This window comes from Caloenas nicobarica, chromosome 5 (assembly GCF_036013445.1).
Source record: "Caloenas nicobarica isolate bCalNic1 chromosome 5, bCalNic1.hap1, whole genome shotgun sequence".
Taxonomy (NCBI): domain Eukaryota; kingdom Metazoa; phylum Chordata; class Aves; order Columbiformes; family Columbidae; genus Caloenas; species Caloenas nicobarica.
The window spans coordinates 62,637,736-62,656,475 of NC_088249.1; the positions used below are offsets into that span (position 1 = coordinate 62,637,736).

Genomic DNA, 18,740 nt, shown 5'->3' on the forward strand with positions numbered 1-18,740 from the left:
CTTTTTTTTAATTGAGTGTATTTAATTAGAGTTTCCTTGCTGATCCTCTAGGCTTTCTATGCTTTCATTACATACCGAATATGATTAAGACATGGGGCAGTATTAATGCAAACTTATTTACTCCATCCCTTCAGTGGTTTTATGTTCATCCTGAAGGAACGGACTAAATAGGAAAGTAGGTCTAAAATAGGGTTATAACTCAACTCCTGTTCTCCCCTGGGAGTGCCCGCTGAGCTGGGTGATCTGGTTGAAAATTACTTTGGTTTTCATCATATGAGCATGTTCCTACAAGGAGTTGGGCACTGAATGTGTTGCTTCGAGACTGTAGCACCACAATACAGCTTGGATTGGTCTCACTGTGAGTTCCCCTGAATTATTATTATTATTTTTTTTTTCTCTCCCCCCCTGCCCACCCTCAGCTCCAGCCCCTCTGCCTCTCCGGCTGCCACTGCACCAGTTTCCCTGGTTAATGCAGTTGTGACCTGGACCAAATTCAAAGCACCGACCATCGCCATACAGCCACATGTACTTCTGTCCCTTTTTTTGGATAATCGGCAAAGAATTGTTGGTCTGGTGTGCTAAGAAAAATGTATTTGTTGCTTTGTCTTTTGGGTCTTCACAGATGTTAACATAATAGACACTTTACCCCACATATAAATGGTCCCAGTGGTAATGGGTGGCTAATTGCTGCTGAGTATTTGACTTGCATTTGCAATAACCTGGCTTATTTAATGTAATTTCTAAAAATATTAACAGCTCCAGCTTTTCCTAGTACTACTGAAGCTGGGTCAGGGTTACTACCTGGGGAATTTTACATAAGATTAAGACCTTTTACCTAATAGTTTTATATAAGTAGGTAGGAGGGTTTTATTCAAATATAGATAGCTTTGCCTAAATCACTTTGTAAGTGTTATAATTAAACAACTTGGTGGCAGAGGGCCCAGACCTTGGAAAAGACTGAATGGAGCCTACAGTATTACATGCTATTATCTATCAGCAAACAGGTTAAGCTTGCTCAGAGGGAGTATTTTATAGGATTTTAAAGGTGCCTTGTTGAAACATGATCTTCTTTCCTTCAACAAACACTCTTCTCTCTCCCCTTCTCTCTCTCCCTTCCCTTCTAAACCTCACAAAAGATGGAGCTTAGGTGGAGAGCCAAAAAGAAGTTAATTATGAAGTGACAGGGAGCACAGGGGAATATTTTGATTTTATTTTTCAAGTGGCCAATCTGGACAGGGTTTGATTGGGATCTACTTTTTCTTTTCCACAGCTAGATATTTCACGTCTTGCCAGCTTAACACCTCTCTTTACCAAGCGGAGTATTTCAGGTTGTTCGCTCGCCTTCGGATGGAGCACACGGACGCGATGGGGAAGGTGCATGTGCCCCAAGTTCAGTGCAGATCCAAGTGTTGATGGCCGAAGCTGCAAGGCAGGACAGAAGGAGTAGCACTGGCATCTCCTGTGGGTTTTAGGAGATGTGCCCGCACACCAGAGCTGGGTAGCGAGGGAGATTTGTTTTCCTAATGTGTGCGCATCTTTTGGCTGGGGAGATGCGGTGAAGAATGGTAGGTCTTGTCAAAAAAAGGTTGTTGCAGCTGAATGCCCCTTAGTCCTGAGAGAACAACAGAATTTTCCTTTTCGACGTCTGTTAGTTATCGTGGGTCTTTAGCTTTCATTCTCTGCCCATATCCTGGGCTAATTTATTTGTTGGTTTTGCCAGTCCTCAGGAAATCATGTAGCCCTGTAGCCCTCCTCAGGAAATCATGTTTCCCATTTTGTGGTCCCTCTTTGTTGTTGCAGCTTTTCTTCTCTTGCAAGAATTTCTGTCCCCCTCCTCTGTTTCCATCATCTCTTGTCAGCTCTCCGTTCTAGCCAGAATCCTGCTCTGGCCCTGGGTAAGAAAGACATTTAGGGTAAATCTAACAAGGCTCAGGCTACTTCATGTAGAGGCAGTACTTCGACGCTGTGACATGCTGCGCGTTTTATCTACTTCTCTTTTGCGTGATATCACTGGTAAAAGCTGTGACCAAAGCCACTGTCTAAAGATAAGAGTTTCTTTTTTAAAGCGTGAGAGAATTGGTAAGGTGCCGTTAAAGATATGAAGTCTTTCTGCTCGTCCTGAAAGCTGGGGAAGTTTGTCTTTGGTTAGCGGTGGAATAAAGAATCCTTAGAAAAAACAAACCAACAAAAACCAACAAAACACAACCAAAACTTTCCGTCAGGAGCTGGAATTCTTGCACGGAATGAGTATAAGAAAAAAACTTAAGTGCATTATATTGTCTAGTTCAGATTTCTGAAGTCCCCGCTGCTGGCTGCTTTAAGAGTAGTGTAAATCGCTTTACACGGAGAGGGGACATCATGCTGTGTGTTTTAACTATGTCCAGCAAAGCTGCTTTCTACCAAATTATTTTATCTCATTTGATGCCTATTTTCAACAGAGAGAGGTTTTCATAGCTCTTAGCATCCTTGCTGGTTAGTACACATACAAGTATTTTTAAAGATGTGTTAGGTAGAAGCAGGGGACTTGCTAAACGAAGCTGGCAATGAAGATTAAATTAGTTGTCAGAATAACCTAAAGGGATCTCCTGAGGCAGGCTGAAGACAGAAAATAGCAAATAGCTGCTGGAGTGCTGTGGCTTTATTTTCACTGTTAGCCTGTAGAAATTAGTCTCTGCAGTACCTGGGATGGTAAAGTAGCGCTTTCAGAAGTAGTTTGAACAAACCTAATCTTTTTTTTTTTTTCCTGTGGTACCTTCCTGGAAGAAGCACAAAACTCCTGACCAAGTGTGTGAGCCATATTTATTGTTCAAAACTGCAGGAGGGAGCAGAGTTGTGTTGATATTCTGGTGTTGGCATCTCTCCTACCTGAAATGGCGAAACTAATCCTAACTCTAAGGCTGTGATTCACGTTATCCCCGCGATGCAGCCTCTTCTTGCTCAAGAGGTTACCACCTTGGGCTGCTCATCGGTTTGGTTTCGATGCCAGCTCCTCGCCCAATCGTGCCCTGACCTGCCTCCCTTAAACTTGAAGATTTAGCCTGGCTGCTTCGTTACAGATAAGCCTGATTAATGGCAAACTGCTGAAGGGTGCAGGTCTACCCCTGGCTTCTCCTTTGTTTTCCTGACACATCTACAGAGTGAAAATCACGGCAGCCCCATCCTCATTTTTCTCCTCCTTCAAGCTGTTGTGTCTGTTTTGAGCTTTCCGGGGAAAAGGTCCCAAATATAAGCCTGAGGCTGAGTTTAATTTCAAGACAGAGCTTTAGGTTGCTGGGGCTGACAGATCCTGCTGTGAAGTGATGAAAGAGCAAGAAATTTAAGATAAGCCTTTCGGATACTGAGTCTGAACTTGAGTATACCAGAAAAATTTAGGGCAAATGTGTGGGGTTTTTGGGGCTTTCTTCCATTTGTTGTGTGGTGAGGTGTTTTGGTGTGGTGGTTTTTTGTTTGGTTTTGTTTTTGTTTTTTCTTTTCAGTAACAATCAAAAGGTTTGTAGGTGTTGTGCTGTTCTTAGGGGATTTATGTCTGGATGTAATAACCTGATCCCGAATGGGCCCTTCAGCACAGTCCTGCTGAAATGGGGCACCAGACAGCGGCTGACGTGATCCTGCGTTTGTGTGACAGCATCATTCCTGTGGACACTGCTAGAGGTTGGGAAAACACTCTTAGGTATTTGTTTTGTTTGTTCTTAGAACTTTATTTTATATATTAGGACCTTAAATGAGATCTGGGCTCATAGACCTGAGCTTCTTCTGGTAGAGGGGGAGGAACATGTGGAATAAGGCAGCTTCTCAGTGGAGATTGCTTTGACGTACCCAAGATCTGTAGTAATATTTTATATTTATTATGCAGGCAGCATCCTTGATTCTGCATGCACTGTTTTTATTTATTTTTTTTTTTATTTTTTAAATTCTAGAAGTAGTAAAAATGAATATTTTCTTAAGTGAAAGTACTAGAGATTTGGCAAGGACTGTTTTTGTTTTGGGCAGTGATTTTTTTGGAGGGGGAATATTTGCCATTATTTTGCCATAATATATGGTGCTAGTCCACTTCTGTTGTAATTCTCCTATAAAGCATGCATTATTAAAAGTATTTTCCAAATTGAATATACAGAATTTTTTAGAGAGTAGTTATTAATTCATTTAATTTTAGCGATATGGGTATCTGTTTGCTAGTATTGTTTGTAAATGCTTGTATTGAAGCTTGTAAACTACTTAATATTTTACTACCAGTAAATAGTGCCCATGAACTCATCCTTTTACTGAGGTTATTCTGTGCTCTTGGGAAAAAAAAGAATATATATTTTTTAAAAAGCCCCAAGTTTGTAATTTCGATTTATACAATTTTTTTGTGGTTGTTTTCCCCCTTCTGTATTGGTTGTTCTTTTGCTGATAGTGCACTTCAGGTAAGGTTCATGTGTTTTGACCTTCTCATCCCCTAATTTTTTCTAGCAGTTTTTCGAAGTGTGACCTATCCAAGTCTGATGACTGAGGCATTGACAATCAGTTTGCGATTTCTCCAGCAAAACTGCTTTTACATAATATTTTTAATGAAACAAAAATGGATTTAAAACTTGTATGGGGGTCATTAAGAAACTCTGAGAGTTGCTGTCTGGATGTTCTCCAAAGTCTTTGAATCAGTGCTTATTTACTGAGTAGGAGTTACTATTATGTATAACAAAGGCAAATACAGAAACTTTGTAATAATTCCATCTTTTTAGTGAGCCATCATGAGAAGCAGTCTCATTTTCATCATAATGCTAAAGACAGAATCATGATGTGTCTCTCTGACTGTTTTTGTTATAAATTCAGTTTCACTGAAAATAAATGTCAGTAGAATTTGTGGATATTGATGATGCTTCTCAAATCTTCATTATGTTTCATGCTTACAGCCAAAGAGTCTACTCCCCATATTAAAATTGTAGATATTGACACTTGGAGCTACAAGCAAAAAATAGTCTTTACTAATTTCAGATTACACAGAATTTGCATGGCAGCCATGTCATGTGGCTACATGATTTCCATTGACTTCTTTGAGGATCGCGTGTGACACTTCTGAAAATCAGGCATTTACAGCTCAAGAACCTTCAAGACCACTGCGTTAAGGTGGACGTGATTTCTTATTTGTGTCCTAAAGGGCTATCACATAGTGGTCGTGGTCACAAATCCTTGACAAAATGATGTATAACCATTCATAAAGTGCTTTCTGGTGATATGTACTGCTGACCTATTTTTACTGCCACCATTTAATACGGTATGCACCATTATAGGGTTTTATATCACCTGGGTAGTCTTTCAAGAGAGTTGCGATCTTCTTGCACTGGTTACTAGTTCTTAGGGTTCATGTAGGGTCCCCATCCCCTTCTCACCCTTCCGCCCTCTTCATAAATGCTTCCCAGTTGACATGGAAGGGATGTGTAGTCATCTGGAAGGGAGAGGACAAGCCGGGATGTGCGAAACGCGTGTATTCATGACAATTTGACAAATGTATGTGAGGAGTAGGGAGAACAGAAGTTGCGGTCTCCCGTGAAGCGAACAGCTGACGATTCATGTATCTGATACTTTTATTTTTCTACACAAGAAGAAAAAACGTCCTCCACAGCAACTGCAGCATCTCGGGGTACCCAAGTTGCCGCTGGGATACAAAGCACCTCTTAAAACACATGGGCTGTGGAGTTCAGAAGTAAATCATCTCCGGTTCAGCTCCTTCTGAAGCTTAGTGAAGGAGTCCCATGTGCCACAGGGGATTTTCTTGGTCATCTCTCACCGTTGGGTTGGTCTTGTGTGTGGCGAACCCTATTTTGATCTGTGCTCTTGAGCTGCATTAGTAAAGTCTTAACAGCTGCTGAGGAATAACTCTTGGTTTATGGTGGGGTATGAGAGATGGAGCGTTGGTCTACTGTTTAATAAACATTTAGTTTAAAGAAATGATTGCACCTAGATTCAACGTAAAAGTGCAATGGTCACGTTGGTGGCTGTGAGGAGCAGCAGAGCAGCTGTCAGTCACTTGTTAATCTTGACATAAGTTCACGGACATTAGTTGACACTGTCAGCTGCTGTGGGGGAGAAATATTTTTTTTTCCCCAGTAACTATGGGTTTTTTTTTATAGTGCATTCTGTTGTCAGTATAAATAAGGAAATTTTTTTAGATGAGCAATGTTAGACATTATGGTCTGGCAATGGGAGGAATAATGCGGGCACTCCTCGCAGAAAGTGGTTTAATTACCTGCCGCGATGTTTTTGGTCGGTTATATGGTACTGACGTGGCATTCGGTTTGTCACAGCACGAAAGAAGCACAAATGTCCCAAGATACCGTCTCCTCAAAAGTGTCACCAACCCCTCCACGTGTTCCTTGTTCCCCTTGGGGACCTGACTTTGAACCTCCCAAGGTTGGCACCAGGTCCTGGTGGGACCCATGAAGATATCCTGACCGTGAAACTTTTTAATTTCTCAAGGAGACTGTTTTTGCTGCTGCAAAATGGTTCTTCAGGGATTTGTGCCCTTCCAGCATAGCAGGGAGAGTCCAAATTGACCTTTCCCCACCTCATCAGAAGTGATAATTCCAGTTGAGGAACATGTTTGAAAGAGAAAAAGGTTTGGAAGATGGGAAGCAGAAGGAAGGTGGGAGGGCGTACTCACCAGTCTCACTGAATTGCTCATTAAACTTCATAAAACAAAAAAAAAAAGGCAGTAACTAAGTGGAAAGTAAGAACTTGGCTTATGTCATGAATTGTTAGGCAGTTATTAGTTTAATTATCGAACTGAATTGTTTTCGTGCTACTTTTACTCACACTGAGTAACAACTTGCTTTAGGACCGGATTATCTGTGCTGGTTCTGTAGGTGTGAACTGAGGTGATGGCACCGGGTTTGCCACTTGGGGAAGAAAAGAGCCGAGCAGGTCTGCATACCTGTCGTGTAAGCACTTGCTGCCCGCCTGTCTCTGCTCATGGACGGAGGATGAAATCTGCTTAAAACTATTACCTCGAGGACTTCTATAGGTTTTGTAGTAAAAAAAAAAAGACTGTGGTAGAGCTAAGACATGTTTCTGCTGTTCTTGTCAGTTGTTCCAAAAGCCGTGTTTGCCAGAAACTCTTTAATAAGTCCCAATGCGTGTATTTTTTTTTTTTTTAAAATACATTGTGGGATGAAAATTTGCGTGGTGGGTGGTCACAATCTTTCTTTTTTTTTTCTTTATTTTTTTTCCTGTGCTGTGGTTTTAGAGCGGTCTTAATCATCTGTGTTAAAATTGTATGCATGTGTAAGTTGGTAAAAATTAGTACTTGGGGATAACAGTAATGTAGAGCCTCCTCCATACAGGCATATGCTGTAGTTTCACAGTAACTTTTTTGCTTAGAGATATCAGAAAACTTTTTTGTTGGCTTCCCATTATATGGGTCTCTGCTGTGACTGGATTCTCAAACTGCAGTGCTTTGAAAGTTAAACATGCAAATTTCTAGGAAGAAATTCTGTGTCATGCTAGAATAACTTTTTCTGTTATCATAGCATCTGATTAGGCTTTTTCTCCTCCTTTTCCTAGAGTGTAGAAATCCCTTACTGTTCGTTGGTTAATCTGTATTTCTTCTTCCCCAGGGATATCAGCATGAATAACATCACAAGGCTACCAGAGGATGCATTCAAGAACTTTCCCTACTTGGAAGAGCTGTAAGTGTTTTACAGACGTTAAAGTTTTGCTGCAACATCACATGGCTGCATAAAGTGGGAAGTGGGTGGGGAAAGAAATATTGTCGAGTTGAGCTGTGAACAGAGAAAGCAATTATACTTTAAAAAAAAAAAAAAAAATCTGTACATGTTTGGAAACCGGAACAGTAAATGCTACTTACAAGGGACTTTTTACGATAATTATTTTAATCATGGCTAGAGTGATGACAAACACTAATTACAGTGTTATCCAAAGATAACACGAGAGGTGTGTAATTACCATTGTTTCCGAGGGAGCTACAGTATAACTGTTGCATAAGTTCTATAAAATAGATGTTGTTCAGTTTACTGAGCAGCTTGTTCCCATTGCCCCTGTGGGCTGCAGATGCAGCGCTCACTAACCCATCCTGATCTGTATCAGAAATTCCAGTTCTGTGGTTACAGGGCTTCTTGTTCCGGGTTTCTCTGGCAGAAATTCTCTCTCCAGTTCCCGTCTCGCTCTTGTTCCACTCTTTTTAGGTTTCTTTTTAGGTTTTACTTGGGTGATACTTGGACTTCTGAATCCACAAGTTTCCTTATCTATGAAGGGAGGGTAATGGTTCAACCTTTGCTAGAGTGCATTGTGGATTTCCAGTAATGAGCAATAGATAAGACAGAACTACTGCAATCTCACAGTGTCAAAGTAGCATTTCTCATATCAAACAGCATTTAAAATACCAAGTAAGGTTGTCCTTATTTGTGACTTTGGCTAGACTGGATCTATGAATGCTACGCTGAGATTTTTTTCAATAAATGCACCTTAAGGAAAGAACAGCTCGTTTCCCTAAAGAGACAAACCCCTGTGAAATAGGGAAGCGTTGTTCCAACTTTACGGATGAGGAAACAGCAGCAGAGAATGAAAGCCATTTGTAGAGGGTACAGGATAAATTAACCCCATAGCAAAACTACAGATAAAGCCCAGAACCTTTTGACTCTGGTTATTTGCTATAACCAACACAACCACCGCACCTCACTGGAACAAGGATATTGAGAAATTGATAAGAGACGAATCGCTTGTTTCTGAAGAAAGACTTGCATTCCTGAAAGCTGCTCAGTTTTTTCTCCTTGCATCCCAGCTACACTGGTTGGTCTAATAAGGTGGTTTACCTCTCTGTACAGTTTTGGTCTCTCTTATATCCTGATAATGTAGCAGCTGCTGTTACTAATACACTTAAATAACTGATTTTTCTCTGGTTCTTAAGTAGTCTTGACTTAGGTTAGTACAATTGTGAAGCTCAGTTGAGCTTATTTGTGTCAGATGAATTGTATGCGATATCTTATTTCATGCTTAACAGGTTCTGGTTTATTCCCTCTGATTTTAGCTTTGCTTGAGTTTGCAGTATAACCAAGAATACATCATGAAGGAAAACAGATTTACCAGGATTTTAGATGGTGTGTGTGTGCGATTTGACACAATTTAAGAAAGGCTCTATGGCATAAGTTTTGAATTAAAAAAACCAAACAGAAAAATAGAACATGGGGAAGGTTTCCTTGGCTCAGAATATATATGTGATATATATATAATGTAATACTAGCCAACATTCCCTTTGTGTTTTATAATAGGCACTGCTGTATGTCTGTACACTTTGTTAGACTATATTCGTAGTCCAGGGTTTTTTTCCAAATTCTTTATAATCATATTTCACACCAAAAATTGAACAAAAACCTCAAACAATTCTGTTTCCCCAACTTCAGATGACTGTGGGAGTCTTCATTTTTTCCCTATAAGTAATTAAGCAATAAAACCTAACTGCTGGGTGTGCGTATTGTGTAACTTCCATAAACCCTGGGGTGTGTCAGGAGGTGAAGAGAAAAGGCAGAGCCTTCAGCCATCGTCTGCTGTGATTCTTGCCCAAGAGCCATTTGCTGCGTGTACCTCGTTGTCCCCCTTAAATCCAGCATTTCAGTTTGCAAAAAATAAAAAATAGGCTAGCGTTAAGCTCAGAATTATATGTGCACACCTAGAAGCTTTAAATCATTCCTAGCATGCTTAATTGAGATGTTAAAGCAACTTCTGGAGAGAAAAAAGAAAACATTCATTTTGCAGCAAAAATGATACTTGCCAAATGTTTGGACATATTCAAAGCAATCTTAATTCCTTAGTAAAATAGGAGGAAAAAATAGTTTTTTCATTGTATGTTCAAGTTACATCCTAGAGCTGCAGAGGTGGGAAATGACCAGCATCAGACATGGCACATTTTTGCTTCGTTCTGCCCATTCCTTTTTCTCCGTGGGCCAGGGTACACAAAATTTTTGGTCTTTACATTTGCTGGTTGTGGACAGAAAAAAAAAAAAAATCCCAACTGTTGTACTGCCCACTGTACAATCACAATTTTCCCTCTCCACTCTAAGATGATTTTCAAACTTTCTTCCTGGCTTTTATTTGTAGTTGAACAGATCCAAATTCTGACTGCGGGGCATTAGCAAAGTTACTTTTTCAGCATAAGAACTTTGGTGTGAGTCTTCATGCCGAAGAAGAAGAGGCAGAGTTGAAGCAAAGTGGTGTTGAAATCTATGCCAGAAGTGACTTTTCCATCTAGATATTTTCCCGAGAATTACACGCCTAAAGCAAATAAAAATCCCACAAACTGAATGGGAGTGCAGTAAGTACCCACAGCACCATGGGCTCCAGTAGTTCTTAATCCAGGGGACAGCCCAGACACCTTTCTCTTCGTACCACACTTTAGTCCTGCTCTTTGTCAAATGGAGATGAGCCTCTGACAGAGTGACCTAATTAATATTGCAAAACAGCATCACAGAATTTAATTGAATGTAAATGGGAGGCAATTAGATGTATTATGTAGGTAACCTGAGTTTTACGTAGTGCACATACGGAGAGTATAGGACTAAAAAATGCAGTAGGAGTCAAGTGGGGCTTGTCATTTCCTTAATGCAATGAATTGTTTGATAGTCTGGAGAGACTTCACAGGATTGTTTTTTGAATCCTAAAATGAACACTAATGAAAAAAAGTGAAAGAAGCAGTATACCAGAATTGTAAAAGCTGGCTGCTCGATTAAAAGATGGAGACATCACAGAACGGGGAGAGACCTGGGTGCTTTGATATATGCATCCCATGCTGATTTTAGATGTGCCGGGTTATCGGAGACTCCACCACAATACTGGCAGGTCTGATGCAGATGGGAGAGCGATGGCCACCTGGAGTGACCGCTGGGACCAGGTGGAAGAGAACATCTGAAATGGCACCAAGCGGCCGTGTTTAGGGAACCGACTCACCTCCAAAGTATGACTTTTGCAGATAAAATCTGAGGTTTTGTACCTTTGAGATAGTGTCCTACCTGGATATTCCAGCTTGTCTGTGGGCATCACCGTTGGGTGATGTGCCCCGCTTCACAGCCTCGTCATGCGTCTCACCCCATAGCACACTTACCCTATGTCTGTAGGATTCTTGCGCTATTTATAAATGTTATAAAAATTCTCCATCTCTGTGTAACTGATACCCATCTGGAAGTAATTTGCACATGATTGAAACATTAATGGCCGGAGTCAGGGAGGAGCAGACCACCAAGGGTTTTTGCCACAGCAGTTAATGAAGTGTATTCTCCAGAAAATGTTAGTGTAAATATGCTGCAGCCCTGAACTTGAGATGGAAACTAAAAATCCTTGAAGAACTTGGCCACAGTTTTCTAACCACACCTTGAAGTATTTATAGAAAGCTAGAAGGGGGAAATATAGTTAGATGATGCAGTGTTTTTAGAAAGCAGAAACCGTTTTCCAGGGTGAATTTTCAACGAGAAGAGCCAGGCTGTGTTGTGTTTTGATGCTCTTCTAAATGGTTGCAGTTCCTTTAAAGTTATCGAAAGTTGTCTGGAGGATTTCAACTGTACTATTTCCTTTCACTTTATTTGTGAATGATCTCCTGGATTAATTAAAAGGGCACTCTCGTCAAGCAAGGCAAATCAGAACGATTTTTATTGTTGGCCAGTTTTTCAGTCTGGCTTCAGAAACTCAAACCACTTGAATAAAGCAAAAGTTTCCTCAGCTTAATGACCCTGTTTTGAGGGAGATGCTCTCTGGCTGTTGGGGCTTTGAAGGCCATTATCCAACCCAGTAATACTGCAAGGAAAAAAATCATCCCTCCTGGAGGCACCAAGAGACAGCAGCGCTCGGTTATCTTCCTGTGTGCTGATGTGCTTCTGGTTTTTGTTCATATATGATATGAAGCAGTCTCTCTTCTGTGACACTACCCTCAAATCCTTTTTTTTTTTTTTAATCCAGCAAGGGCAAACTTTATTAAGGTTTTTATTTAATAGCTGGTGGAAATGGTTAGGGAAATACAGTGATTAAAGGAAGTTTTAGGGCAATAGAAGTTTTCTCAATGCTAATTTGCTTTTTGAGAGTTGGATAAACAGCAAACAAGAGACAGTGCATGTGCAACTGTGATTTTTCAGGAAAAGAAATGGTACAACTGAGAATTTGCTTGACTGTTCAATTATATCTATGCTAATTACAGCACTAAGAGATCTACTTAAACATCTCAAGCCCCCCGTTCCCCCCCCACCAGAGTCTCTGATCATGGCTTTTAATTGACAAAGTATATTTTAAGAACATGAGGGTTAATTAAAATGCACGCTGGCAGTGAAAACGAGGTGTTTTTGCCATAAGGTTGTAATCAGGAAGTATCTTGAAGGGAAATGTCTGGAGTTATTTTTCCTCTCGGCTGCAGCTGAAGATGACCACCTGGCTGAGATGGTGCAGCTGCTTTTGTAGTCTCTATTTCGGTGTGTAATTCAGATGGTCCCCTTCCTTCTAATTTCTGCATCAGCGCCGAGTTGTATTATCCTTGGGGAGAGGAGGGGGAGTGTTTGTCTTTTTTATGACTTTGGTTTTATGAATAAGGCATGTCTTGGAGTTCTGCCAAGGCCACCAAGGCTGAGCTGTTAGTTAGGGATGCGGCGTCTTTCCTCACCTGGCTGTGGAGTGTTTGCTGGAAGGAGGTTTTTGTCCTTCAGTGCCAGCTCTTTTAAAATAATGTTTTCAAGGTAGTGTGTGAACGTTGACGAGATGGTGCAATTCCTCTCCCTTTCATAAACATGAATAGTTTCAGGATTTGTAGTGGGGAGCTGGAGACAAAGGGCTTGTTTTGAGTAGAAAAGGTAAGGATGAATCTTCATGAGAAAAGTTGTCCTGATGCTTTGTGTTAGTCAACATGTGGTAACTGGGGCTGTGGTTAAACATCCTCTTGTGAAACAAGCTGGAATGATTGGAGAAGTTACCACCCTGTATCTGTCCATTCAGCCCCACCAGCAGAGCCTGAGGAGCAAACCAAGAGCTCTCTTCAGCTTCTTCGCTATAAAGGCAGCAACTGTAGACGTCCTCTGTTGGTATTTCAAAAATAGCCGGCTGACATTGGATTGGAAGCCGATGAGCGCTCCTCATCCATCTGCCAGCCCCGAATATTTGAACAGCTGGAGGAGGCAATTTCCTCAGTTGCTCCAACTTGAATTCCAAGAGGTAAAGCTCTAATGAAGAAAATGCAAGGTGTAGCTTTCACGTGTGGTAGCAAGCACGGAGCGTGAGCTTCGACTTGACTAACTACATTAGGAACGATTCTCTGCCTTGTGAGCGCCGGAGCTTTAGAAAGCGCGTCGGCGTGTCATGACTTGCACCTTCGAATTCTAGTCAAGACAAACCTTTAGGCAAAGACTCCCAAGTAGAATTAACCACAGTCAGCTAAGATATTTTTAAACATCACCTACTTGGTCTGTGCTAGATGCTAAATGATGTTTAAAAACACGTTGGCCAACCTGTGTTTAATTAATGTTTTCTTATCTATGTGAGCTCTAAATCAGCTTGATTCTGGATGAGTTTCAATCCTGCTGGTATAAGAATAATATTTCTGTAGCTTAGGATGTTCTTGCTGTGCTTAACAGTTGTATATTTTTCCACTTTGTGGAGACAGATGCAAGTAGGTAGAGTAAATTCCATTGTTTTTAGAAGATGAGGAAGTTTCTTTCCAGTTTGTTTCTACATGTTAATTTAAAAAGTTGGCATGGTTGTGTGTAAGGATCCCAAGACTGGTTATTCTGCTGTAAGTACTTTTAGAGGGAAACGAAACTTTATCTGTTGCCTTTGAGTTTCAGTGTTCAGCTTTATTTTCACACACAGAAGCTGGCTTAGCTCAATGGCCTGGGGGCCGAACTTTGCAGTGCTGCACTTCAAGACTCGTCCTACGAGCCTGAATTTATTATGCTGCCCGAGCTGCCAGGTTGGGGCTGTCTGAACGTATAAACCAGATAAGAAACTTCTGGAGGCTGAGCGGGAGCCTCGGCAGCTCTCAGGTTGGGTCTCTTGTACCGTGCCGTCCATCGCCTCGGTTCGGTGCCAGGAGTTGGAGTGTGGGACAGAAGATGTACATGTGCAGGCAGCTGGTTCCAGGCTTAAACCTCAAGAAGAGTCACAGGTAGCTCTGCAAAAACCTTAGACAGAAAACCAGAAAAACCCAATCTGATATGTCGGAGGTAAATGGCATCCCTCTGAGAAAGTAATTAGTTGGTCTGAATGCATTCTGTCATAGTGCCATGCTGTGACACTCTTATGTTACTGTAAGAAGACATGGTGAGGAAATAACTGATTCTTTTAGCTCTTTTCCTTGCCTCCTCTTGGGTGGCTGTATTTTGGTTTATTTTTTGAGTACTGAGGTACTCTTCCCTCATTAGCCCTGGCAGATTTTATTCTGGCACAAAAGTAACTTGTACTCATGTAAAAATATTTTCCTGCCCTTCCTATGTAAAAGCAAAATTTTAGATTATCCTGATAAAATATTTGCTCCCTTTTTTCTCTCTCCCAGCTAGGGAAAAGTTAAGAGTTGACCTAGCTCTGAAACAAAGAATCCTATTGAAAATTACTCTCATTTTTTGAAGGTGTCTATAAAACCTGGGTCTTGTATTTGCCCAGTATGTATCTGACGTGGTTAGAAAACTGGTAACAGAGGTTTAATCACCAAATATACGTAGGCTGGATCCACTTCCACGTTTTGCAGCATCACTTGTTAGGTGTGTGGTCTTTCAAAAGATTCCGTGCCTGAAAAACCAATAAATGCCAGGGAAGAGACAGGCTTTATGGACAGATCGAAGCAACTTTGAGGATTTACTATATCAACAGTCATTTTTTTGCACCTTCATCCACGTATTTCATGATCTTGGAAATGTTCTGAGCATCCAAATAGCACCATCTGCTAAAAGCACAAGTCTGTAGTTGATTCTATTGTTGTATCCTGTGATCAAAACAATTTGGTTATTTTAATCTCCGTGTCTCTGCTTTACAGACTAGGTAAGTGAAACGTATTTATATAATAGCTAGGAAGGAGCATGTTGGAGTGGAAGATGAAGTTGGTATTGAATCCGCAGATCCTTCTCAGAGCGTCGGAGCCCTCAGAACTGGACTGTCAACCACAAACCCCCTCTGCTTTCTCAGCAGTGGACCCAACACTATGGAAATCATTCCCATAGCACAGTGAAGTGCCCCGGTCCCTCAGCATCCACAGTGAAAGGACAAGTTAATGTTAGATGTGGCTTTTTGAGGGGACAGCAAGAAGAAAGAAAATCCCCAAAACCACCATATTCCACCACTGGAGTATTTAAGTTTGGGCATCATGGTGAAGAACGTGGAATATTTGTCTCGGGCAACTCCTTGAGTAAACACGATGGCATCTGTAGTGATTGCTACTTGTGTGGTGAGGAATTAGAGGTGAAGCAGAGGAAGATCATGACGACGATGTGCAAAGGCAATTAGGGAGAAGAAGATGCTTTTTATAAAATGTGTTCTGCTTTCTGTTTTGGAGATAGGAAGAATCAAAGTTACATACTGCAACAGCTTGTTGTTACTGCTCTAGACCAGTCTTCAAGACAGCACAATATTGTTGCTTATTTTTAAGACGTGACCAATACAGAAAAATCTGTGCAAAGTTCTGTTTTGCTGGAGAATACTAACTGGGATGACAGAGACAGCTTGCTTCAGCAGCACATAATGTATAACTATTTTAGTTTATATCTATTTCCTTAGGTTCAGGTGTTATAGGCTGTGGTCTCTTCTTCAAGGAGGTCTTGCCCAAATACAGACACTACTTGCGAATAGGATGATAGTACATGTTTTGCATGGATGGGAGTGCTTGCGTTCAAAATCCATCATAATTTGTTTTCCCATTAACAAGGAAAAAAAGTATTCTTTGATAGTCTATGAAAAGGAATATCGTAGAGCCATATTCCGTGTTGGAGTGGGTGCTGGCGACTCTTGCTGACAACAGTAGAACTTATGGACAGGCATCAGATTTCTTTCGATCAGTTTAGTTTACTTGGACATTTAAACTTTTTAGTCCAGAATGCATTTTGAAAACAAGCCATCACCTTTAAGTTCAGTAGAACTCTGGGAAAGCTGTAAATGCTGGAAAGGCTCAGGATGAGAAGTGCTGCTCAGCTGGATGGAACTGGTGCAGTCTCAGGGCTGGCTGTAGCAACAAGTTTCCTTTTTCAGTCCTGATGTGTCTTGGCTTACTCATGATTATTTATCGACAGTGGCTGAGGTTCTATGATGCTGAAACTGCTGCATCTAAAGTAGAAGGGGGCAAATGCATTTTTCCATTAGTAGCAGCAGAATAAAATATCCGTTTAGTTATGCTAAAACTTCGAACCTTAATGAATAAATTGTAGCATAATACCATGTGTCATCTGTTAAGAAAATGGAATTCCACTCCAAACTGGCTGCTTTTGTGGAATGGGTGGAACCTGAAGCTCTTTTCTTCTGTTTGAGAAAATTTAATCCATGATTCTCAGCATGTGTATCTATGAGGCATTTTCAAAGGTTACTTCTGTTGCAGGAGAAGTAAAATTTAAACCCTGAAAAAGTTGTTGTTAGGGGATGGCAGAACAGTTTGATGTAGGACAGCAAAAAAGTAAAGAAACTGCAGAAATGCACATGGGGAAGCAATGGAGTATGTTCCAGTGGGATGAAAATAAGTAGATAGAAGATGGAGAATTACAAAGAGATGTTCAGTGGGCAGAGAGACAGTGGAAGATGGTCTGCAAGGGACCGTGGAAGGTTCAGCCTTCACTAGATCTTGAATTAGGAGTCTCGGGTCTTACTAGAAAGCAACTAATGTAGAAATAAAAATAATAAATCAGATGGTTTATTATGACATGTCAGGATTGCAGTGTGTGTCAGTATTGGGATTTTCAGTGAGGAATTAAGGTTACAGTTCATCCATGGAAAAAGCAGCCAGTGTGGTGTTGTCACAGATGAGATGGACAGCTAAGGTTGGGAGGATCCCACAATATCACCGAGTGGAAAAAAACAAACCCCAAAAAAGCAAACAACCCGTTAAAAACACTCTCCCCAGGTGTGCATGTGTGTGCACGAGATCTTCAGAAGGACACGAGACCCAGTTCTTTTCTCAAGTAACCTGAGGTTCACCACCCACCATCTGGGATGCAAGACAAGCAGAGAGGTTTCCAAGAAGTTTATGTTGCATCCTGTCAAAATGAGAGCGATGGTTTTAATTATTATGGACAAAAATGTATCCCTGGGACATCCTCCCTGATTTTGGAGTGACACCAGTGATTAACTTGGCTCCATTAACCTGCAGTTGGTTTGCCAGGCTCACAATTGCAGAAGTTTTGATTTCCCAAAAGAGAGAAAACAGTCTTTGCTGCTTTCGGAGGAGTTTCAGTGCATGGAGCTCTGCTTGCTGTGTACTCTGGGAATGAGATACCGTGGCAGATTATTCCCCAGCCAGATGGTATCCTGATTTCTGTAATAACAACAAGGTGTGCTCTGCATCTGGAGATCACTTACTGTGTCACTTAAAATAATGATTAGAGAGTGTTGCTCACTTACCAATATGACAGGATAGCAGAAGGATTTTGTCATCTGTATGCCCTGCTCTGTTAACCTGCTATGCTGAAATTGATTTTGTCTATTTGAATTTGTCTGGAGTTGCAGAAGTGGTGTCCCATTGAAACATTTTTTTAAAATAGAAATAGAGAGTTATAACTTTCAAAACTAAGCAATTACAAGGAGATTGCCAACCTAGAAGAAGATACTAGTGTGGTCACACATTACAGCGGTGATGCTGCAGAAGCCTCCGAGGTGTAACTCGGCTGGGTTAATTCAGGATATTTGCAGATTTGCAGTCCTGGGCAGAGTTTCCAAACAAGGGGAACAGCGATGGAATTAGCAGGAAAAGTCTTGGTTGGTGTGATGCTCATTTGAAAGGCAGCGAATTAAGTTTTTGTGGCCTATAGCATAACGGGGCACTTTACAGTCGTTTATTAAATTAAGTCTTTGTGGGTGAATCTGTTTTACAGTCCTCTGCCTTTTAGAAAAAGAGCTCAAAGTAATGGTATTGCGCCTTGACTCGATAACTACAGATGGACTTTCAGACCAGGTTTCTGAGATTTTCAACTCAAAATGAAGGGAAGGATGGGTACTCGGCTCTCGATTAGTGTAACTGTAGGGCTGTCTTCAGGTGCTGCTTCATCACAGTTTGGAGTTGTCTCACTGTGGGGAAGTTTCCAGGGTTGGTCCCAAGCAAGTTTCCACAAGGACCTTTATGTTGTGCTGGAGTCTGGGTTTTGGTAAAGCTGTTGTTTTCCTTAGCCTATTTGCCATGTGTGTGAGAGAGAAAGAAACAGAGGTGCTTTTAAAATATTTGTTTTAAACATTATATATAAAAATCTGAATGTAACTATTTTTGAGACGTGCTGGAAGGAGATACGTGGAAAACCCAACTGGGTGATTTCAGTGGCGTCTTAATTCACACATTGTACGTGCGCTGTATTATACGCTATTAGTTTTTCATTTCTCTTTAAAATGAGCCTGGTTAGGTAAACAGAAATCTTGCCGTCCAGCTGCAGCAGAGGGAAGCGTGTCAGGAGCGGTGCGTGAGATGCTGGAGAGTTGCAGAGAAAACCTCCTGAACAAGCAGCCGCGCTCCCCGGGGCCAGGACGCGAATGATAAATGTCCGTTTGGCAAACTGATTCTTAGCAAAGCCTTTGCACACTTGGCCAGTTGTATCCTGTTTCCT

At 41.1% G+C, this 18,740-nt stretch overlaps 1 protein-coding gene across 2 annotated transcripts in view; it reads left to right on the top strand.

Annotated features, from left to right (window-relative positions):
- LGR4 (leucine rich repeat containing G protein-coupled receptor 4) overlaps window positions 1-18,740 on the top strand; it is a 78,785-nt gene that overhangs the window by 26,074 nt on the left and 33,971 nt on the right. For both annotated transcript variants that reach the window (XM_065636275.1, XM_065636276.1), the window contains exon 2: window positions 7,593-7,664. In XM_065636275.1, coding sequence (XP_065492347.1) covers window positions 7,593-7,664 — 72 coding nt within the window. The remainder of the gene's footprint in view (window positions 1-7,592; window positions 7,665-18,740) is intronic.